The sequence below is a fragment of the Eleutherodactylus coqui genome, chromosome 3 (genome assembly GCF_035609145.1).
Source record: "Eleutherodactylus coqui strain aEleCoq1 chromosome 3, aEleCoq1.hap1, whole genome shotgun sequence".
NCBI classification, from domain to species: Eukaryota; Metazoa; Chordata; class Amphibia; order Anura; family Eleutherodactylidae; genus Eleutherodactylus; species Eleutherodactylus coqui.
In genome coordinates this window covers 239,318,364-239,343,441 of record NC_089839.1, presented here as the reverse complement: position 1 = coordinate 239,343,441, position 25,078 = coordinate 239,318,364, and the positions used below count along the sequence as shown (strand labels likewise).

The 25,078-nt window shown below is 47.7% G+C and overlaps 2 protein-coding genes across 8 annotated transcripts in view; both read right to left on the bottom strand.

The window, feature by feature from the left end:
• The window catches only part of LOC136619677 (complement factor H-related protein 1-like), a 111,515-nt gene extending 91,734 nt beyond the window's left edge, over window positions 1-19,781 (bottom strand). Inside the window, exon 1 of the mRNA XM_066594440.1 lies at window positions 19,643-19,781. Coding sequence (XP_066450537.1) covers window positions 19,643-19,715 — 73 coding nt within the window. The 5' untranslated portion in view covers window positions 19,716-19,781. The remainder of the gene's footprint in view (window positions 1-19,642) is intronic.
• Window positions 1-25,078, bottom strand: part of LOC136621575 (coagulation factor XIII B chain-like) — a 612,738-nt gene that overhangs the window by 174,980 nt on the left and 412,680 nt on the right. The gene's annotated exons all lie outside the window — the stretch shown is intronic.

Sequence of the window (25,078 nt, the reverse complement as noted above, 5' to 3'; positions counted from 1 at the left end):
TCAATGGGCGACTCGAGCATTTTTGTATGGGACTGATGCTCCACATAGCTGATGACTTCTCAGACACCAGAAAACATCAGAAAGTCATGGAAACACCACAAAAGGATAGGGAAGGGCAGGGGCAGCATGCATGGTTGCATCTGAGGCTCCCAGGTCCCACTATTAAGCCAAAATGGGGGCAAGAGTCTGGCGGTCACCCCCCTAACAATTTACTTCGGACAAACCCTCATTAGCAAGGCACACGCGCTGGCACATCTTAGCCAAGCACCACACTACCTGCAACCAAGGACAATCACTGCCTGTGGGTGACCCCGCTGCCTCTTCTCCTGGGTTACATGCTGGCATTACTGTCCAACCCCCCGCACGACCCTGCATCCACAGCGCACACAAAAGTTTCCCTGCGCAGCAATCAGCTGCCCTCATGCCACACGCTCGCTTCATAGCCACACTACCCTCATGTCTATGTGTGTACTGGATGAGGAGGAACCAAAGGCACACACTACAGAGGGCTGGCAAGGCCAGGCAGCGACCCTCTTTGAAAGTGTGGGTGACAGCCCACAATGCTGTTGAGAATTGATGATAGATTGACATACCAGCCTCCACCTTGTGTAACCCAAGGTGCATTGAGTTACATAGCAATGGGAAATCCATGTGTCCCCACACAATTCATTCTGTGTAGGTGTCAGATAGCTGAACGACACGCTAGGAAAGCCGTCTTTGCCTTCCCCAGTCATTCAGTGTATTTGTGCCAGATAGCTAAAATACCGCAATAGGCGAGCCCATGAAACCCAAGGAAAGTATTAAACATGAAGCAATTACAGTGCCCAAACATGGCAGACTTTCACTCCGCCCAGGACCTCGGACTCTGCACACACACTCTGTCACACAACTGTGTGTGACAACACGGGGGTTAAATATCACCACGGGGGTTACATATCACGCCAAAGGGTCACTTTCCTTCTTTACTTTAACTTTATTAACATAATCTTTAACCGAAACAAAGACGACTGAGTCTCCAGAGCAATAATAAATGTTTGGCAACACAAAGTCTCTTTTAAACGTCCCTTCACAGTCCTTTTCAAAGTCCCCTCAGTGCAATCCTCCACAGGGTTGAAGGCAAAAACAGCAACAACAAGTTCACTTGATTTGCACAGACCTGTGGATGTCCAGATCGCAGCTGGTCCTTAGTCTGTCGTGCCTTCAGACCCTTAGTCCAAGGGCAGGCGTACTTCAGGTGTCCTGCTGGAACCACGTAGTTCCTGGTCCATAACGTCTCTCTACTGCATACAACAGGAGTCTTCTTTCACCAGCAGTCTGGTCGCAATACAGCCTTAGCTGAAGTCTGGTCCTCCCAGACACACACCTCTCCTAGGTGTTGAGGTGAGGGGCATCTCCCTGTCCACCTCTGGCCTTCTTAGCCACACACTGGGCCTGGCAGCCCCGCAGCTCCACTGAGCTGTCACACTGGGCCTGGCAGCCCTGCTCTCTCTCTTACTGCAGTGGGAACAACCCTTTTTTTTATAGCACTGACCACACCTGTGGGTGTTTTCCCTCTTACTTCAGGCACCAGACTGATTGTCTGTTGCCCCCTACAGGCCATCCTCTGTAGCACACCCCTACATATGGTAACACGAGAGAAAATGCATGTTGCCCAGTGCTGATCCCCTGACCCCAAGCAGGAGGAGAAGATGGCATAACAAGGCCAAGAAACCATGACCAGGACCTGCAAGAGCCTGTGTGGGAAGTATGTGAGCGGGCCCTGGATCAGGCTCGGTCCCAGCCTCCACCTTGTGTGACCCAAGGTGCCCTGAGTTACATAGCAATGGGAAATCCATGTGTCCCCACACAATTCATTCTGTGTAGGTGTCCGATAGCTCAACACCGCAAGGGGAAGTCTTTGAGTTCCTTGGGCTCGCCTATGCTGTCAGTGCACAAAGATGGTATTACACAGGAAGAAATCAGAGTGCCCAAACATGGGAGAGTTTCACCGCGCTAAGGACCTAGGCCTTGGCCCACATTTCTGCCCTAGTCAGTCAGTGTATTTGTGCCAGAGAGGTAAAACACCGCAATGAGAAGTCTTTGTGCACTCACAGTATAGGCAGACCCCTGTAATATTTCTGTTGCAAAAGTATAGGCGGACCCCAGTAACATTTTTGTAGCAAAGGTATAGGCAGACCCCAGTAACATTTCTGTAGCAAAGGTATAGGCAGACACCTGTAACATTTCTGTAGCAGAAGTATAGGCAGACCCCAGTAACATTTCTGTTGCAAAAGTATAGGCGGACCCCAGTAACATTTCTGTAGCAAAAGTATAGGCAGACCCCAGTACCATTTCTGTAGCAAAGGTATAGGCAGACCCCTGTAACATTTCTGTAGCAAAGGTATAGGCAGACACCTGTAACATTTCTGTAGCAGAAGTATAGGCAGACCCCAGTAACATTTCTGTTGCAAAAGTATAGGCGGACCCCAGTAACATTTCTGTAGCAAAAGTATAGGCAGACCCCAGTACCATTTCTGTAGCAAAGGTATAGGCAGATCCCAGTAACATTTCTGTAGCAAAGGTATAGGCAGACCCCTGTAAAATTCCTGTAGCAAAGGTATAGGCAGACCCCAGTAACATTTCTGTAGCTAAGGTATAGGCAGACCCCTGTAACATTTCTGTAGCAGAAGTATAGGCAGACCCCTGTAACATTTCTGTAGCAAGAGTGTAGGCCAGTGGTGGCGAACCTATGGCACACGTGCCAGAGACGGCACGCAGAGCCCTCCCTGCTGGCACTCGCCGCCATCGACCGCTTACCACTTGTGAATACCGGCAGGGGCCATGGCTCCCCGGTATTCTTATATTAGGACGCCACCAGAAGTTAGGGGTGGTGAAATAATACAGGAGTTTGACATCTTGTAACGCCCACAGCTTCTGATAGGCTGGGGGCATATGTGGCCTTAGGAGGGGAAGCGTCAGCAGTGGAGGAATTGGCGGCATTACGTTAGCCTCGGGCGGTGCCAAGATGACAGCCAGTGGCGGCGGACAGAGCAGAGGGATCGGCGGCAGCAGCGGCAGGAAGACAGGCAGCGGCAGTGGACAGAGCAGAGAGATCGGTGGCAGCGTCAGCACGACGCAGAGCGCCGGCAGCAGCAGGTACACGGGAGGGAGTGGTGCCAGCAGCAGGAGAGTGGGAGACGGAGCACCGGCAGCATGAGCACAGTCACTGCCAACGGAGGCTGGAAGGAGCAGCAGCAGCAGCTGGAGAGCAGGACACAGAGTGGCTGCAGCACAGACCGTGAGGTTGCTGTGGGGTGTCACTATTATGCTGTGGGTCGCTGTGGGGTGTCACTATTATGCTGGGGGCCGCTGTCGGGTGTCACTATTACGCTGGGGGCTGCTGTGGGGTGTCACTACTATGCTGGGAGCCACTGTTGGGTGTCACTATTACCACTGGGGGATGTTTACATGTGGCGGAAATGAGCAGGGCTGTTTCAAAATAGACAGGGTGAAGATTTTGACTGCTTTTTGGATGCGGAAATGCTGCAGAATTTTCCACAGAAATTTCTGCTAAGGACATTCTGCAGTATTTCTGCATCCAAAAAGCAGTCCAAATCTGCACCCTATTTTGAAGTGGCCCTGTCCTTTTTTAGAACGACGTGGGTAAAATCATACATCGTGATAAGCCCCGCCCCCTGATGTGATGGCACTTTGTCATAAATAAGTGGGTTTTGGGTAGCAGTTTGGGCACTCGGTCTCTAAAAGGTTCGGCATCACTGGTATAAGCAAACCCCTGAAAAACTGGTGTACCATGAGTGTAGGCGAAGCCCTGAAAAATTAGTTAGATAGATAACAATATAGGCGAGGGCCAGAAACATTGGTGTACCAAGAGTACAAGTGTACCCCTGAAAACTGCAAGGGCAGATAAAACCCATAAACATTTTTTAAAGATACAGCTCGCTGTTGCTTAATTTGTAACAGAGCCTGGGGGCAGCCCTGTGAAAAAAATTGGTTTCTGTTAAAGTATCAATACTTTTGAAACTTTGAAAAATTGTAAAAAAATTATAAGCAGAGCCTTTTGGGCCGCCGAAAAATTGGCAGTTCAGCGTGATGATATGTTGTTTTAGGAGGAGGAGTAATAATATCCAAGATTGATTGACAAAGCTAATTCCCCCTTTTCTCTGGTGATAGAGAATGCTTTTTTTCTCCTGTTGCAGCGAAAAGAATCATTAGGTTCCGCTGCTTTCCGCTGGTGGACAGAAGTCTGGGGAAATCCAGCCTTTGTTCATCTTTGAGTGTAAGCATGTTAGCACTGGCAGTTGACAGGCGGGTACGCTTATCCGTGATGATTCCCCCAGCTGCACTAAACACCCTCTCTGACAAGACGCTAGCGGCAGGGCAGGCCAGCACCTCCAGGGCATACAGCGCAAGTTCGTGCCACGTGTCCAGCTTTGACACCCAATAGTTGTATGGAGCAGAGGCGTCACAGAGGATGGTGGTATGATCGGCTACGTACTCCCTCACCATCTTTTTACAGTGCTCCTTCTGACGCAGCCTTGACTGGAGAGTGGTGACACAGCCTTGCTGAGGAACCATAAAGCTGGCGAAGGCCTTGTAGAGTGTTCCCCTGCCTGCGCTGGACATGCTGCCTGATCCCCGCGCCTCCCCTGCTACTTGGCCCTCGGAACTGCGTCTTCTGCCACTAGCGCTGTCAGATGGGAACTTTAGCATCACTTTTTCCACCAGGGCCCTGTGCTATTGCATCACTCTCGTACCCCTTTCCTCTTCGGGAATGAGAGTGGAAAGGTTCTCCTTATACCGTGAGTCGAGAAGGGTGTACAACCCAGTAATCCATGTTGGCCAGAATGCGTCTAACGCGAGGGTCACGAGAAAGGCAGCCTAACATGAAGTCAGCCATGTGTGCCAGGGTACCAGTACACAACACTAGGAAGATTACTTTCAGTATTCTCCTCCTCCACAGCCCATACACACTGAACAGATGAGAGGCAAGCAGCATGGGTACCCTCTGCAGTGTGCCCAGCTGTCTCTCCCCCCTCCTCCTCCAAAATGCGCTGAGATATAGACATGAGGGTGGTCTGGCTATCAAGCGACATACTGTCATCCCCCGTCTCCTGTTCCAACCGCAAAGCATCGGCCTTTATGCTTTGCAGTGAACTTCTTAGCAGACAAAGCAGCAGGATGGTAACGCTAATGATTGCCGCATCGCCGTTCACCATCTGGGTTGACTCCTCAAAGTTTCCGAGGACCTGGCAGATATCTGCCATCCATGCCCACTCCTCAGTAAAGAATTGGGGAGGCTGACTACCACTCCACCACCAATGTTGCAGCTGGTATTCCACTATTGCTCTACGCTGCTCGTATAGCCTGGCCAACATGTGCGGCATAGAACTCAAGCGTGTGGGCACGTCGCACAGCAGTCGGTGCTCTGGCAGCTGAAACCGATGTTGCAGGGTCCTCAGGGTGGCAGCGTCCGTGGTGGACTTGCGGAAATGTGCGCAGAGACGGCGCACCTTGCCGAGCAGGTCAGACAAGTGAGGGTAGTTTTTAAGAAACCGCTGAACCACCAGACTGAAGATGTGGGCCAGGCATGGCACGTGTGTGAGGCTGCCAAGCTGCAGAGCCGTCACCAGGTTACGGCCGTTGTCACACACGACCATGCCCAGTTGGAGGCTCAGTGGCGAAAGAAAGAGGTCGGTCTGCTCTGTCAGACTCTACAATAGCTCGGAGGTCGTGCGCCTCTTGTCACCTAAGCTGATTAGTTTCAGCACAGCTTGCTGACGCTCGCCCACCACTGTGCTGCCGCACCACGCGCTACAGACTGCTGGCGACGTGCTCACACTTCTTAATTGAGAGGTAGAGGTGGTGGAGGAGGAGGAGGGGGAGGGTTTGGAGGAGGTGGCATAAAATGCTGCAGATACCAGCACCGAGGTAGGACCCGCTATTCTGGATGTGGGTAGGATGTGAGCAGTCCCAGGCTCTGACTCGGTCCCAGCCTCCAACAAATTCACCCAATGTGCCGTCAGGGAGATATAGTGGCCCTGCCCACCAGTACTTGTCCACGTGTCCGTGGTTAAGTTGACCTTCCTGGTAACCACGTTGGTGAGGGCACGATTTATGTTGCGGGAGACTTGCTGGTGTAGGGCTGGGATGGCACACCAAGAAAAATAGTGGCAACTGGGGACCGAGTAGTGCGGGACCGCCGCAGTGATCATGTTTTTGAAAGCCTCCGTTTCCACAAGCCTGTACGGCAGCATCTCCAGGCTGATTAATTTGGCAATGTGCATGTTTAAAGTTTGTGCGTGCGGGTGGGTGGCGGCGTATTTGCGCTTTTGCTCCAACGTTTGTGTTAGCGACTGCTGAAAGCTGCGCTGAGAGACATTGCTGGATGGAGTGGAGGACCATGGAGGTGAGGGTGTGGGTGCAGGCCAGGAGGCGCTCGTGCCTGTGTCCTGGGAGGGGGATTGGATTTGTTTGGCAGGTTGGGGCACAGCGGAAGAGGCAGTGGTGTGACCTGGAGGTGGTGAATGGCCTTTGTCCCAACTTGTGGAGTGCTTTGCCATCATATGCCTGCGCATGCTGGTGGTGGTGAGGCTGGTACTGGTGGCTCCCCAGCTGATCTTTGTGCGACACAGGTTGCACACCACTGTTCGTCGGTCGCCCACGCTCTCACTGAAAAACATCCACACCTTTGAACACCTAGCCCTCTGCACGGAGGCTTTCTGCAAGGTGGTACTTTGGGAAACAGTTGGGGGGTTCTTTGCTCTGGCCATGCCTCTACCCCTGGCCACCCCACTGCCTCTTCCAACCTGTCCTGCTGCTGCACTTGCCTCCCCCTCTAAAGCCCTGTCCTCAGTAGGCTTAGCAAACCAGGTGGGGTCAGTCACCTCATCGTCCAACTGCTCTTCCTCCGAATCCTCTGGGCGTTCCTCCCTCGGACTTACTGCCCTTACTACTACCTCACTGACAGACAACTGTGTCTCATCATCCTCCTCACGCAGAAATAGTTCTTGAGACAGTTGCCAGAAGTCCGCAGCCTCATCACCCGGACTTCGGGAACTCTCCAAAGGTTGGGCATCGGTCACGACAAACTCCTCAGGAGAGAGAGAGGAACCATTTTTTCCCACTCATGGCAGGGACCCGAGAACAGTTCCTGGGAGTCTGCCTGCTCAGAATATGTCATTTTCTTGGAGTGAGGAGGCTGGCAGAAAGGAGGAGCAGCAGCCAAAGGATTCAGAAATGCAGTCCCTAGGCCGGGAGTAGTGGACTGCGTAGAAGACTGGGTGGTCGATGCATTGCTGGATGCATTTTCTGTCATCCACGACAGGACCTGCTCACACTTCTCTGTTTGTAATAAACGTCTACCACGTGGACCCATAAATTGTGATATGAAGCTGGGGAGCCCAGAAACTTGCCTCTCTCCTAATTCCGCAGCAGCCGGCTGTGATTCACCTGGACCAGGAACTCGGCCTGTGCCCACACCCTCACTTGGACGTCCGCGTCCCCGTCCTCGACCCTTACTCCTACTCCTCATTTTGGCGGATTAAGAATAGAGCAGGGCCCAAATAAATTACCCCACTGTACAGCACTGACAACTGTGGCTTAATTCACCGCACACAGAGACTTGTAGATAGCGGAGGCTCTATGCTGTGACTTGAAAAATGTAACCCGCTGTCTTGCGCTGATACCTAGGGGTATTTTCCTGCTCGCAGAGACTTGTAGATAATAGAGGCTGTGTGGAGTGGGAGAAGACTCTAAAGCCAGTGGATATTGCTGGTAACTGCGGCTACCTCAACCCCACCAAGGAAAGGGTATTGTAAGACACTCTGCACAGCGGCAGAGCTGAAATACTTTGCAGTGGCCCCGGTAATATTACAGTACTGTTTAGCGGTGAGACCTCTGTCTAATGCTCTGCATACACAGAACGGTATAAATGAAGTTGTTCGCAGTAGGCTAGGAAATATTTGAGTGCAGTTTCATGGTGAGAGCTGGTTGTACGGCACAACAGCATGAGAATGCTATTACTGACAGGCTGCAAACAGGCCTAGGCCCTAGATGCGTAATACAAAAATGGATGTACTACAACTCCCAGCAGGCCACAAGTATAATGCACACGGTCAGATGTAGCCCTAAGAAGGAGCTTTGGGGGTTTTGCACGGAGGATCAGGAGGACTGTATAGTGTATATAACTTTCCCTATAGAAGTGGCTGTGACCCAACACTCTGTTATGCACTGTAGACACAGAACGGTATAAATGAAGTCGTTCGCAGCAGGCTAGGAAATATTTGAGTGCAGTTTCACGGAGAGAGTCTGTTGTACGGCACAGCAGCCTGAAAACGCTATTACTGACAGGCTGGGAACAGGCCTAGGCCCTAGATGCGTAATACAAAAATGGATGCTCTACAACTCCTAGCAGGCCACAAGTATAATGCACACAGTCAGATGTAGCTCAACGAAGTAGCTTTGGGGTTTTTGCACGGAGGACTTTGAGGACCGTAAAGTGTATATAACTTTCCCTATAGAAGTGGCTGTGGCCCAACACTCTGTTATGCACTGCAGACACAGAACGGTATAAATGAAGTCGTTCGCAGCAGGCTAGGAAATATTTGAGTGCACTTTCACGGTGAGAGGCGGTTGTACGGCACTGCAGCCTGAAAGAACTATTACTGAAAGGCTGTGAACAGGCCTAGATGCGTCATACAAAAATGGAAGCACTACAACTCCCAGCCAGCCAAAAGTATAATGCTCACAGTCAGATGTAGCCCTAAGAAGGACCGTTGAGGTTCTTGAAGACAGGATCCTACTCTAACACTTTACCTATATCAGCAGCAGCTCTTTCCCTAAACTCTGTATAATACACTGCAGACTGAGAACGTTGTAGATGAAATGGCCTGCACAGCCCGAGATGAAAAAAAAAATGGGGCACTACTGCTGCCAGCCTGCCACAACAGTAATGCAAACGGTCAGATGTAGTCCTAAGGACAGAGCGGGAAGGACGTGTCCCATACACCTCCCAAACATGCCCTTCTAAAAACCCAGAAAAGGACAGAATTTTGACTGCCACGGTCACAAGAGCCAACCTACTCTACAACAGGAAGACCCCCGGTGACTCGGAGAGAGATTGGGGACCTCCGGAGCTCCGCAGCAGGTGCAAAGAACTAGCGGCTGAGAACGCTCCCTGCCTCAACCTCCCCTGCCATCTTCTTACCTCGGACCCTGGGCGCCAAAGACAGCTCTGGACTGCTGCAGCGGCGTCTCTCCCCATCGAGCGGACCCACGGCGAACACCAGCGCCGGGAGAGTGCCTCTGTCGGCAAGCCGTGACGGGAGCGCTCTCTGCTGACGTGCCCACGGGGGGTCCCAGAGGCGCTTCCTCTCCGTACCTGAAGAGACACCGAGATGCAGGGGCACCACTCTCCTGCCGGGGTGAGTCGGCTATGTGCTGAGGGGTAAGCAGAGCCTGTACGAGCCGCCGGCCGTGTCTGCATAGGGAAGCGAAGATCCCCCCCCCCCCACTCCATTTAAACCTGAGGAAGCTGCCGACGAGACGACGGGGAGACCATCCCCCACCCATGCTCCTTCTCCCTCTCTATACTCACTACACCTGGAGCATCTAGGACTGTGACACCTGGGGTTTGGGAAAAATACCCCTTGCTAGAGGCATAATACAGAGCTGCAGAGGGTTTTCCACCCCTAGCTCCTACTTGCCCTGAACGCTGCAGACCGGGGTACTAAACCAATCAAAGTTGGTACACACCAGCCTGTAGGCTATATATAGAGATAAAGAGGCATATCTACCCACGGTACATCCAACAACTCTGGAAGGACATCACAGCATAATACAGCCCCCTGAGCCTGTGAGACGACATTCGCCTCTAGCCTAACGCCACTCTGAGCCCGGAAAACTCACACAATAACCAGAACCCTCCTAGTGACCACCGGCATAAAGGACCCTAGGAAACAAAATCTTTTTCTTCCACATCTGAGAGCTTAAGATGATTTTCATAACTAACAACTACGTAGACAACACCGAGACTTCAGCAAAACCTAACACACGAATTGACTTCAAAATGGTCAAAACCAACAGAGATAGAAGCAGAGATGCATCTGACACACCAAAACAAAGCAAAAACCAACTAGATATGGATAAATACTTAAAGAAAAAGCATCATTCGCCTGCGGCGCAGAGATCCAAAACTATGCATGAAGTCCCGAATGACCAAGACCTGAATGAATCTGACAGAGACGGTGGCTCAATACACTCAGATCAGGATGAAGAACAAGACAGAGGCCCAATCTCTCGCTCCTTTATCAAAAAAATTCTGACCAAGGCTCTCTCCCCGGTCATGCAAGAACTTGCCGACATCAAAACAGACGTCAAGCACATAGGCCGGAGGGTAGATGACCTTGAGAACTCTCAACTGGAATTATTTCACCACAGCGAGGCAGTGCAGAACAATTTACTTTCCAAACAAGACCATCTCAATCAAGCCTTCCTTCTCTTGGAAGACCAGGAAAACAGAAGCAGGAGAAAAAACATCAGAATAAGAGGCCTCCCGGAGTCCACCGCACCAGAGGCTCTTAAACTGGCGGCCATACAAATATTCAGCTCCCTATTGGGCGAAGAGAGAGCTGATAACATCACCATCGAAAGAATACATAGAGCCCTGAGACCTAGACCCGCTGCTTCAGCCCCTCCACGGGATGTCATATGCGGACTACTCAGCTACGTAGACACCGCAGCCATCTTTCAAAAAGCACGAGAGACTCAAAACATACTATTTGAAAACAACAAAATACTGCTCTTCCAAGACATAGCACCAAGCACGCTAGCTAAAAGGCGTATCTTGAAACCGTTAACAGTTGCCATGAGAGCGAAGAAACTCCCAGTGAAGTGGCTTTTCCCATTCGGCCTAGCCACCTTCAAAGAAGGACAACAAATTACCATTCGAACTCCAGAAGACCTGGGCAAGGCATGGGAAAAGCTAAATATCCCACCGATTGACATTCCTTCCTGGCTACCAGTACAAAGTCAACAAATGATACCCCAACTCTCGAAACCGGAGGACTGGAAGATTAGCTCAAAACTCAAGTCAACCAGGAAGTCTCAATCCTTCAACAACTGACCAACCATTACACTCACCCTTCAATTGGATGGACTGCACCCTCGACCTGAGGTTGTTGTCTCGAACGCTCTGTGCTTGTCTCCCTTCCCTCTCTCTCCCTCTGTCCCTCTCACTATCATACCCTTCCCTCACCTAGCTTATCAGGACAAGAACAGGCCATCACAACTGGATGGAGGACATTACAGCTCCTGAGGAGGGGACGGAGGACACCCCCCCCCCTCCCCAAGTATACCAGAGACTCGTGAGTCATGACCGGCTGCTTGCGGCTGGTTCGCGGAGGGGAGTGGAGGGGAAGGGACAGTCATTGCATTGAATCTGTTTTTCTTTGTGGAGGGCCCTCCTGTCGACCTGGGGTCCCCGAACCCATAGAAGCGCTCCACATAGTGAGACGTGGCGGGGCTGGGGCCGCAGGCCATCAGGACAGGTCTTATCTCAAACTTTGGTAAATTTTTGTTACACTGTTAATGGATCCAGTTACAAAGGGTTATCAACATACAACTCAGTTCGGTTAGTTCCAATAAGAATAGGAGATGTCGGACATTATAAACTAAACTACCCCACAGATAATATTGCACAAAGACAAATCTTTTACTTTCTCTGTCATTAAGTCTCGGTGGTCTACTAGAATCAATGGAGTGCGTCCAGCCACCCCCCAAACACGCAGGTGGGATCTGTCACCTAGGCCTGGTCCTCTGTGCACATGGCTTAGTCCTTGCAGCAGAGGCCTCGACTATTGTTTGGTGGCTCTACCCACACCTGGGTTTCTGTAGACCTCACTACCCGCCACATAAAGTGATGGGTTATGTTAAAAGTTTTTGTTGTTCGGTCGTCGAGCTGGAGCATCCGAGGAAAGGAAAAACACAAATAGATTCCATTTGTGTACAAATTAACATCCACACATTATGGCTAACATAAGATACACATCCTTTAATGCAAGAGGGATGAACACCCCTGAAAAAAGAAGTCAAATATTGTTATTACTGAAAAAATTAAAATCGGAGGTAGTGTTCCTTCAGGAAACCCACTTAAAACACAACCACATACCAAAACTCCCCACACATACATACAATCAATGGTTCCACAGTACATACACATCCGCCTCAAGAGGAGTGTCCATTGCAATAGGGAAAAATGTCGCCTTCACACCTACTCTCCAGAAAATAAACCCACAAGGCAGATACCTTTTTCTCAAAGGCATGATGGCAAATAATAAAGTGACCCTCGCTAACCTCTATGCCCCAAATCACAACCAAGTCCCGTGGCTCATACACACCTTATCTAACTTTGCAGACTTTGCAGAAGGGCTTACAGTCATAGGCGGAGACCTCAACTTAGTTTTGGATTCCTCCAAGGACACCACATCTTCCACCCCATCAGTTCCTGACAAACATATACGCAGACTCAGAGCTACCCTTTCTGAATTGAACTTGCAAGACATCTGGAGGTCATTACACCCTGAAGACAGGGAGTACACATATTTCTCCCACATACACACAACCTTCCACAGACTAGACTACCTCCTCGTGTCTGGAAAAATATCCTAAAAGCTCGATACGCAGATATTGGCCAAATCACAATTTCAGACCATGCACCGGTATCAGTCTCGCACCCCATATATAGCCTTCCCATTAGAGAATAGAGCTGGAGACTGAACCCCAGATTGCTAAGCGATAAGCTCCACTGCTCAGCATTATCAGATAAACTAAAAGAATTCTTCGAGCTAAACGATACCCCAGACATTTCTATACCGACCCTTTGGGAAGCCCATAAAGCTTTTATCAGAGGGGAATTGATAGCTTTAGGCACAACAGTGAAGAAGCAAAGAGAGAAAGAAATATACTCACTGCTAGCAAAGATATCTAACTTAGAACAAATTCATAAACACTCATTAAATAACGAAAAACTCCAAGAACTAAAGGGCCTTAGAGATAAGCTCAAAAATACCCTTAATATAAAAGCAGCAAAGACCCTCCTTTTTTCTAAATATAAAATCTATATGCACGGAGACAAAGGCTCCAAGACAATGTCTAACCTCATCAAGAAACAAAAGGAAAAAACCTTCATCCACAAAATAAAAATAACAACAGGCCAAACTGCAGAATCTACTCCTGACATTGCTGCGGAATTTGAAAAATTCTATAAAAATCTATATAACCTCCCCGGAGATGGTCAGAGAAAGGAACATGAAAATCTTAACAACATAACTCAATCTTTTATAGAGACCCTCACACTACCCAGCTTATCTGAGGAAGACAAAGACTACCTGCTATCCCCAGTCACCTCTCCTGAGGTCGAAAAAATTCTTAAATCCATTCCTAATGGAAAAAGCCCAGGGCCGGATGGACTACCAATCCTATACTATAAAACTTTCTCCGAAACGCTCATCCCACACTTTACAAATCTATGCAACACACTCCTAGCAGGCAGAAACCTACCCAAACAAGCCTTAGAAGCATTTATCACCTTGATCCCAAAGGAAGGGAAAGACCCAGAACAATGTGGCAGTTGTAGGCCTATTTCCCTACTTAACACAGACCTCAAGATCTGGGCTAAACTGTTAGCACAACGCATTTCACCTTTACTCCCTAGATTAATACACGCAGACCAAGTAGGGTTCGTAAAAGGTCGAGAAGGGAAAATGAACACATTTTGCATTATTAATTCCATCCACTACGCTAGACTTAACAAAATCCCGCTGGTCCTTCTGGGAACAGATGCCAAAAAGGCCTTCGACAGAGTGAGCTGGAGCTTTATGAGAACCACACTACAGAAGTTTGGCTTGCCAAACCAGTTCATAGAGACCATATTTAGCATGTACTCAGCTCCCACAGCTAGACTCCTTTGTGTTGGTCATGGAAATCTTACTTCAACAACTTAGACAACACCCCAATATTAGAGGGTTAAGAATTGGGAACTTCACACATGCAACAGCTGCTTTCGCAGATGACCTGCTGGTACTCGTGACCAACTCGGAGAGGGCCTTCCCCGCAATCTTAGACGCCTTTGAACAATTTGGTAAAATCTCAAACTTTAAAATCTATTATGAAAAATCAGAGGCTTTAAACATCTCAGCCCCAATTAACAAGACCAATCATATGAAAAAAATACTCCCCTTTAAATGGCCCGCTTCCAGCATTAAATACTTAGGGGTCACTATAACTTCAGATCCAAGTCTCCTCTACAAGACCAACTCCCCCCCCCCCCCCTTCTCCAAAAAATACAAAACCAACTTCAAAATATTAAAACCCCTCTACTGTCATGGCTGGGTAGAAAAAAACTGATATCAACTTATATACTACCAGATATTCTTTACGCCCTACAAACAATCCCGATAGTAATCCCTAGCAAATTTTTCTCCAACCTACACAGAATGTTCCGGACATTCATGTGGAATAAGCGGAAGCCGCGATTAGCATTCTCTTACCTGACACAAAAGAAACCACAAGGGGGCTTTGGCCTACCAGAAATATTCACATACTACAAGGCGATCCATATGACTAGATGGTTTGATTTAGTGTACTACAGACTAGACTCACCTTCACTTAATCTAGAAAGAACACTATTAGACGAAATTGGACAGCTCCTCCTTTGGACCAACAGCAAAATGCCATATAAAAAACAAACACTCAGCCCGACACTAAGAGGCACAGTTAAAGTAATGCACTCCATCAAAACAGAAAGCGGAAAGCAACAAAAACTATCGCCAATGACACCTGCATCACTGGTCCCCTCAATTATAGCTAATAAGTTAATAAAAACAACCAACACCTGGGCGAAACTGAAATCCCTGACAATCCAAGATTTTATTAAAGGGACTAAAATAAACAACCCCTCGCAAATTGAATCGCTTTTACCAAATCACTCCTTAAACTTCCTGGAAATCTCGGGCATTTATTCCTCACTCAAAAAATTCCAAGAGAAATACCAGAGTGGACTACGTGACCCGCTTTGGTTCGAAACATACCTCTCCCTCCCGGAGAGACCAAAGAAACTCATGACACATCTATACAGAGGCCTACTACTGAACGCCGCAGCTGACAAGCCGTGGTTTCTCAGAGTCTGGGAGGGAGAATAAGGGACGACCTTTGACAGGGAAGAGACTAAAAAAATTTTGACAAACTCCCATGGATTCTCAAAATGTGTTCGCATCCAGGAAAATTCATTCAAATTAGCAACCAGATGGTATAAGACCCCAGTCTCGATCTCCAGACTCGACGCCACACAATCTGACAGGTGCTGGAGATGCAACTCGGATAGAGGGAATCTAATACACATATGGTGGCACTGCCCACAGATCAAACCTTTCTGGCAAAACGTCACAAATCAGATAAACAAAATCTGTAACACTTCGCACACGCTCACCCCTGAGGAAGTCCTACTCTGGAAACCCTCAAAACAGCTCACACCCTCAAAACGTAGCTTCCCTACTATTTTAATCACAGCAGCAAAACTACTCATCCCACCACTATGGAAATCAAACCAAATACCCACGAAAGCACAATGGAAAGGCAAGTTATCACAAATTCATAGATTTGAAGAACTAGCTGCATGGAAATCCAACACAAGGGAAGAGTTCCTCAAACTCTGGTCGCTGTGGTACACGTACATAAAGGAACAAACAACATAAAATAGTCCAAATATCTTTAAACGGGGTGTCGCATTAAAATAACTAACAACAGTACACTTACTCGGATGCTCCTCTCGGTGACCTAGTTCTTCCCCTTCCCTTTTGTTTTGTTATGTTTCATACCAATGCTTGCAAATGATACACCGTAATGCTGGGGCATGTGTGGACGGGTGCTACTGGCCTTTCTGATACACCAATTATTGTCATCTAATGCCCCTACCCCCCCCCCCCCCCTATACTCGGGCGCTCGAGCACCTGGATGGGGCCCTGCCGGGAGGGGGTCGTGGCGCCTGCTTACATGCAATCCACAAACCCGCTGATTTTACTGAACGTAAATCTATACAACTATTATTGTTAGTTTACCTTACTACACCGCTTACCTAGACTGAAATGTCCATAACCCCTGAACTGACGGTAATGATTTACAACGGCAACTCACTCTGTAAATTTAATTCCTCTGATTGTAAGCGATTTCATGTTCAATTCAATAAAAAAAATGAGATTGTTTAAAAAAAAAAGATGTAGTCCTAAGAAGGACCGTTGGGGTTCTTGAAGACATGACCTACGCTAATACTATCCCTTAATGAGCAGCAGCACTTTCCCTAACCTCTGCTAGCGTGTGTCTGAGGCGAGCCACAGGCGGGACCGCTTTAAGTACTCGGCGGTCACCTGATTTCGCCAGCCACTCACTGCTGTGGGGTGGGATAGGGCTGGCACGTCACAGGAGGAAGTGGTAATGCCTTCACCGCATGTCTATTGGCTAGAAAATGGCGCTAAACATGCGGGAAGGAAATGCAATTGAGTCGAGCACCGCGTGGTATTCGACTCGAGTAACGAGCATCTTGAGTACCCTAATGCTTGAACGAGCATCAAGCTCGGACGAGTATGCTAGCTCATCTCTAGTCTTTATTGAAAAAACATGTATGAAAATGCAACAAGAACTACAAAAATTAAATTTCTGTATTTTCTTACTTGAAAAAAAAACTAGAGGAAAAAACTCTTTGTATCGACCTAGCATTGGTTCACAGTCTCCAAGTCCTTCGAGCCGCCCTGCTGCCGTGCAGTGAGTTGGTGAGAAATTTCTCCTCCGTTTCTCTAAATAAAGTCAGATTTCTTTAAGCAGTGGCAGCTGAGGGAGAGGTGAGGAGCTGGATAGGTCTTGACTCCTGTCCCAACAAGCCCCTGTAGCAGACACTGCAGCACCACTGGTAACACAGCTCCCTTGTGGTGGCAAACGGTGGGTGGCAGAACTTAAGGCACCAAGTGAGGGGGGCCAAAAAGGACAAGGTCTATAGGGCTTCTCACAGAAATACCCCATAGCAAAGATTGAGTGGGTTGGGGTAGAGGGGCAGGGATAGAGGGCAGATCCCCCTAGCCATGTCCCCTCCTCCCATGCTCTCAGGTGAAGCCCTAGTGAAAAGGCCTGTAACCCCGCCCACCTCTCTCTCCCAGCTATAGGGAAATTCCTTGGGGAAAGAGGTGAAGGAAGTCACCTAATGCCCCCTGCTGCTGAGGAATTGCCCAGCAGGAGGAATACCCCACTGCTTACAGTAGGGCATTTAACAGGTGCTGCCCAGAAGCACATTTTAAATGTTCCCTTGTAAATTCTTGTTACTCCCCGCAGGGATTAAGGGAATCCTCAGGGAGTCCCCTTATCCCTGCGGGGGCTAACAGAACTTTACAGCGGGACATTTAAAATGTGCTTCTGGGCAGCATGTTTTAAATGTCCAGCTGAAAGCAGTGGGGAATCTATTCCCTGTGCAGCAATTTCCATAAACTCCTGCTCCCACAAGAGTCAATAGAAACTCCTGCATATCGCTCACCAAAGATAGAATAGGTCATATCTTTTCACACAGCATTGACCTGCAATGCGGGCATTGTAGCCACACATGTCCTATTTTTTTATTAGATGCACTAATTTAGCGTGCCTAACAATCGTCCATGTGAATGCTTTTATAGGAAACTATTGGTTCCTGCAGAAGCGTTATTTTGGCGCTCGTCTGAATGAGGCTGTCTAGTTTGAAGTGGGGAATAAAGATGTAAAGACATATGATAGCCAGAAATAGTGCTATTCTTCATATACACACATGGCACCTTAGTATGAAAAGTCATCTGAATGTTTAATTAAACCCTTTAGTGACCAAGCACCGTACGTATGGTTCTGGGCTGCAAACCTGTGCTATAGTAAATCTACGGTGTGCGTTTAAAGCCCCTGCAATCTAGCATAATTTTCTTTATAGAGAACTCCAGATTTCCTGTATAGACATAATCAGTCCAGAGTTTTAAAACAATTTTGGTGGACACATTCAATTTAAACTTAATTTCCAATTAATTGTACATACACTAAATGCACTCAATGAAAAATGCTGGATTTTTTTGTATCTCTTAGGGCTTAAATAGATGGGCGCATGCGCTAATGCTCTTGCCGCTACGAAGCGTATTAGCACATGAACCAGTGATTTTTATTGCATTTTTTTGACTTTTCAAACTATGCTCTAATATGTGCTAGTTTGAAAAAAAAGCAGTACCATATATCCTGCCCTATGTTTTCTCGCACATAGCATTAACGCGCGAGAATCATGCTAGTCAAAATGAGACAATTGAAATCAGTGGTTTCGTTTTGTCCTGTTTTGCGTCCATGATTTTCTGAAGAAGCCCTTATAAAAATTAAGTCTTATCAGCTTGGATAAAAACATCTTACAAGATCAGCAATGTTGTCTGTTTTTAATCCCATAGACATATATGATATCAGTTGAAAGATGTAGCTCATAGATTTTTTATTTTAAACAATATGTACCAAAATGTACCATCTCCATTGTGACTGAGGCCTCAGACACCGGCTACTGCAGAACTAGATCTATGGAAGTTGTACATTAGATTAGAGCAGGCAAGGAAAGAGACAATCAACCCACAATTGTGCTTCTTTACTTCTCTTAAAGGGGTTGTCCCGCGAAACAAAGTGGGAGTATACACTTCTGTATGGCCATATTAATGCACTTTGTAATGTACATTGTGCATTAATTATGAGCCATACAGAAGTTATTCACTTACCTGTTCCGTTGCTGGCGTCCTCGTCTCCATGGTGCCGTCTAATTTTCAGCGTCTAATTGCGCAGTCCGGTCTTCTTCTTTTCTGAATGGGGCCGCTCGTGCCGGAGAGCGGCTCCTCGTAGCTCCGCCCCGTCACGTGCCGATTCCAGCCAATCAGGAGGCTGGAATCGGCAATGGACCGCACAGAAGCCCTGCGGTCCACCGAGGGTGAAGATCCCGGCGGCCATCTTCACCAGGTAAGTAAGAAGTCACCGGAGCGCGGGGATTCAGGTAAGCACTATCCGGTTTTCTTTTTTAACCCCTGCATCGGGTTTGTCTCGCGCCGAACGGGGGGGCTATTGAAAAAAAAAAACCTGTTTCGGCGCGGGACAACCCCTTTAAGGCTTAAGCACATGTCCGTGCTTTTGTCCTGTTCTGCGGCCATGAAAATCACGGCCACAAAACATTACAAGACTAAAGCATTGTTTTAAATAGTTTTGTTTTCACTATCAGTATTCCTACACATTCATAAAATTGTGTGGATGTACCACGGTTTACAACACCTCATTTTAAGGAAATCTATGTCAAAAATCCACAACATAAATTGACATGATGCGGACTTAAAATCCACAGAGTGAGTCAATTCATGCTCTAGAATTTCTCTGCAAAGTGTGGATGGGACTTCATAAAATCCCACCCACAATGTCTGTACTATAAATGCTGTAGATTATATGCAGCTAATTCCACAATCTGCAGCATTTCTGACCCGGGTGAGCATACCCTAAGAGACGTATACTTGTATCCATGTGAAAAAATAACTAAACCTGCAGTCTATGAACCTGGCTCATGTGATTGATGTCTTACCAAGTGGCCGCCTTTGAGCTTCATAACAGGACAGTGTAGATACAAGCAGAATGAAGAATGCTGATGCAGCCATTCTGCTATAACCAGAACAGCACTTTTCTTCTTCAGCCTGGTGCTTCTCTCCGCAGAGCAGAATATATATACTCCACCGAGCTAAATGCAGAATAAATATCCCTGTAATTCACTGCACCTAGTAACTGATGTTGCAAGAACAGAAAACATTACTTAACGTGTGATAAAATAATCTGATCTGTCCAATCATAATCACTGTTTATCGAAACATAATGTTTACTTAGATTTGCACAAGGAAAACCAAGATAAACCCCATCCAATCCAATTCCCCTGCCACCTGCACACTCCCCAGCTCTAATCTATTTTGGGTGAGAAAGAACATTGTGGATTCCTTGGAATTATTCAACAGAAACACATAGAAATGATGTAATGATGATTTTATTAGAAATTCTTTGGAAATTAGACATGAGTAATGATTGTTTTACATCTGGAAGATCATTTGTAATAATCCTGTAAATATATTTATATTGATATAACATACATTGATGTAATAAGACTCTATTAATTTTAATTTCTCTAATCTATCTATCAACCTCTGTATTACAGTACCATACAGAGGCATATTATAACTGCATACAATATGTATAGCACATGTTTCTAATAGAGATGAGCGAGCACCAAAATGCTCAGGTGCTTGTTGCTCGAGTCGAACTTTCCGCGATGCTCGAGAGTTCGTTTCGAGTAACGAACCCCATTGAAGTCAATGGGCGACTCGAGCATTTTTGTATATGACCCATGCTCCACTAAGGTTTTCATTTGTGAAAATCTGGAAAATCCAAGAAAGTGATGGAAACGACACAGAAACGGATAGGGCAGGCGAGGGGCAACATGCTGGGCTGCATCTTAGGTTCCCAGCTCCCACTATTAAGCCACAATAGCGGCAAGAGTGCCCCCCCCCCCTAACAATTTTTACTTTGGACAAACCCTCATTAGCAAGGCACACCTTAGCTAAGCACCACACTACCTCCAACCAAGCACAATCACTGCCTGTGGGACACACCGCTGCCTCTTCTCCTGGGTTACATGCTGCCCAACCCCCACACACGACCCTGCGTCCGCAGCGCACAAAAAAGTGTCCCTGCGCAGCCTTCAGCTGCCCTCATGCCACACGCTGGCTGCCACACCACCCTCATGTCTATTTATAAGTGCATCTACCATGAGGAGGAACCGGAGGCACACACTGCAGAGGGTTGGCAGGGCCAGGTAGCGACCTTCTTTAAAAGGGGGGGCGATAGCCCACAATGCTGTAGAGAATCGATGAGAAATTGACGTTCGATCTTCATTCCAATCCTGTGCCACCTCCGTCAGGAGCTGCAAACGTGGGCATGAGTTACATAGCAATGGGGAATCCATGTGCCCACACAGTATTCATTTTGTCTAGGTGTCGCATAGCTCAATCGACACTGCAAGGGGAAAGCCATCTGCACTCTTCCCCCTACCCAAGTAAGTCAGTGTCTTTGTGCCAGACAGGTCAAGCACCGCGATGGGAACTAACAGCGTGTGAGCGGTTGAGCGGAGGCAGTAGTGCGTGAGCGGTTGCAGCAGCATGTGAGCGGTTGAGCGGTTGCAGCAGCGTGTGAGCAGTTGCAGCAGCATGTGAACAGAGGCAGCAGCGTGTGAGCGGTTGAGCGGAGACAGCAGCGTGTGAGTGGTTGTAGCAGCGTGTGAGCGTTTGAGCGGAGGCGGCAGTGTTTGAGCGGAGGCAGCAGCGTTTGAGCGGAGGCGGCAGCGTTTGAGCGGAGGCGGCAGCGTGTGAGTGGAGGCAGCAGCATTTGAGCAGAGGCGGCAGCGTTTGAGCGGAGGCAGCAGCGTTTGAGCGGAGGCAGCAGCGTGTGAGCGGTTGCGGCAGCGTGTGAGCGGTTGCGGCAGCGTGTGAGCGGTTGCGGCAGCGTGTGAGCGGAGTGTGAACAAGTCTATCTTCACTACTTCCACAAGTAAATTGTAAATCCCCATTAGGATAAGCTCCATGCCTGGCAATGCCATCCAGTGCGCTACTTGTGCAATGTATGCGGTCCTTGATCAGCCGATCGAGGGTGCATACTGTTGCGCAAGATGCGTGCACGTTGCACATTTAGAAGCCCAAATTCTGGATCTAAATCAGCAACTGGCAACACTGAGAGCCATTGACATCATGGAAAGGAGTTTGGTGCTCACTGAGCAGACACTCGCTGGGGTAGAGGTTGGGGCGAATGGTGCTACGGAAGAGCAGGGGGAGCAGGCAAGAAGCTGGGTGTCAGATAGAAGGAGGTGTAGAGGGAATAGATCCAGGGAGGCTGGTCCTGAACTGGCACAACCCAACATGTCTGCAACATTGGCAGATGAGGGCGATGCCATTACAGAGCCAGCACCGCTGCAGCACGACAGGCCCTCTGAACGCCAGGGGTATGACTGCTCCAGTGAGACGGGGACGGGGAGTGCAGGGCAGGCTAGACAGGTTCTAGTGGTGGGGGACTCAATTATTAGGGGGACAGAGAGGGCAATCTGCCATAAAGACCGGGATCGTCGAACAGTGTGTTGTCTTCCTGGCGCTCGAGTTCGACACATCGCGGATCGGATTGACAGATTACTGGGAGGGGCTGGTGAGGATCCAGCGGTCATGGTGCACGTTGGCACCAATGAACAAGTTAGAGGTCAAGGGAGGGCCCTCAAAAATGATTTCAGGGACCTAGGGTCCAAGCTCAGGGCACGGACCTCCAGGGTAGTTTTCTCGGAAATACTACCTGTACCTAAAGCCACACTAGAAAGGCAGCAGGATCTTAGGGAGGTAAACAAGTGGCTCCGGAGTTGATGTAAGAAGGAGGGATTTGGGTTCCTGGAGAATTGGGCTGACTTTGCTGTTGGCTACAGGCTCTACCGTAGGGACGGGCTGCATCTTAATGGGGAGGGTGCAGCGGTGCTGGGGGATAAGATGGCTAGAAGGCTGGAGGAGTGTTTAAACTAGGGACTGGGGGGAGGGCAAAAAGAGAAATAGTGGGGTAGCCAGTGTAACTAGCGACCCGGGTCCAAGCACAGGGAATGGGGGTCGAGCAGGGGGTGGGGTTAGTATAGTTAGAAGTGATAGATCAGCCATTAGTACGAATAGCAACAAAACAAATTTAAATAACAAAAAAACTATATAAATTGTATGACCACGAATGCAAAAAGTCTGATTGGTAAAGTGGGTGAGCTTGAAGAGAGAATGACTGATGAAAATTATGATATAGTCGGAATTACGGAAACATGGCTTGATGATAAGTGCGATTGGGCAGTGAATTTGCAGGGGTACAATCTCTTCAGAAGGGACCGAAGGAACCAGAAAGGGGGAGGGGGATGTCTGTACGTCAATTCGAACTTGAAGCCGAGGCTACGGGAGGATATAGGGGTAGGAGAAGAATAGGTGGAATCTCTGTGGGTAGAAATACAGGGAGGAAAAAATAACAAAATCCTGATAGGGGTCTTCTATAGACCACCAAAAGCAACAGAAGAAACTGATAACTTACTATTAAGGCAGATAGAAGAGGTGTCAAACCGCAACGAAGTAATTATCATGGGGGACTTTAATTATCCAGATATAACATGGGAAAACGAAACCTGCAAATCACACAGGGGTGATAAGTTCTTGAGAGTAATTAAAGACAATTACCTGAACCAACTGATACAGGAACCAACAAGAGGGAGGGCAATTCTGGACCTAGTACTAACTAACAAACCGGAACGTATAAAGGGGGTGCAGGTTGAGGGACACTTGGGGAACAGTGACCACAATATAATCAACTTCCAGCTGTCATTCAATAAGAAGCCTTATCAAGGAGCGACAAAGAAACTAAACTTTAGTAAAGCAAAATTTGATCAGCTCAGAATTACTATCGGTACCATTAATTGGGACAACATCCTCAAAAATGATGGTACAGAGGACAAATGGGAAAAGTTTAAAAGGATCCTAATCACCTCATGTGAGCAGTTCATTCCCTTTAAAAATAAAAGAAACTCAACTAAAAGGAAACCAATGTGGCTCGACAAGACGGTAAGAGGGGCAATAAACGAAAAAAAGAAAGCATTCAAACTACTAAAGCAAGAAGGCAGCGAAGAAGCGCTATAATCATACAGGGAAAAAAACAAAATATGCAAAGATAAGATCAAAACTGCCAAGGAGGAAGCAGAAAGACTGATCGCCAAAGAGAGCAAAAACAACCCGAAGCTATTTTTCAACTATATTAACAGCAAAAGGATTTGCAGGGAGAGCACTGGCCCTTTAAAAAATAATGCAGGAGAGATCATTGATGATGACGGAGGGAAAGCAAATCTACTAAACAGTTTCTTCTCAAGTGTATTCACAAACGAAAAGGAAATGCCACACGAGATGCAGGGGAATAAAATGAACCCATCACAAAATATCTCAGACCTAACGCAGGAGGAGGTGCGGAAGCGACTAAAGAAGACTAAAATTGATAAAGCGCCGGGCCCAGATGGTTTAACCCAAGGATACTAAGGGAACTAAGTGACGAGATAGCTAGGCCGCTATATCTAATATTTCTAGACACTATCAAGACTGGTGTAGTACCATTGGATTGGCGCATTGCCAACGTTGTTCCAATTTACAAAAAAGGGAGCAAAAGTGAGCCTGGCAACTACAGGCCAGTAAGTCTCACTTCAGTAACGGGAAAAATTTTCGAGGGGATTCTGAGAGACGCCATCGATGAGTACCTCAAGGAGAACAAGGGAATAACTCCTCACCAACATGGATTCATGAAGGGTCGCTCATGTCAGACAAATCTGATCAGTTTCTACGATGAAGTAAGCTCTAAGCTGGACCAGGGAGAATCTATTGATCTCGTATATCTGGACTTCTCTAAAGCCTTTGACACCGTGCCACATAATAGGCTAATATACAAAATGAGGCAGCTCGGACTGGGCGAAAACGTGTGTAAATGGGTAAAAAATTGGCTCAGAGATAGAAAGCAGAGGGTGGTAATAAATGGTTCGTACTCTGATTGGACCACAGTCGCTAGTGGGGTGCCACAGGGTTCAGTATTAGGCCCCACTCTGTTCAACATATTTATCAATGACCTGATAAAGGGGCTGCACAGCAAAATATCAATATTTGCAGATGACACAAAATTATACAATATAATTAATGCAATGGAGGACAATGTGCGGCTACAAACGGACCTGGATAAGCTGGGGGCTTGGGCAGAAAAATGGCAAATGAAGTTCAATGTTGAAAAATGTAAGACTATGCACACGGGCAGGAGAAACGGATGTCACCAATATTCACTTAATGGGGTACCACTAGGGAAAAGTGATATGGAAAAGGATCTGGGGGTACTAGTGGATTGTAGACTGAACTGGAGTAACCAATTCCAGATAGCTGCTGCAAAGGCAAAT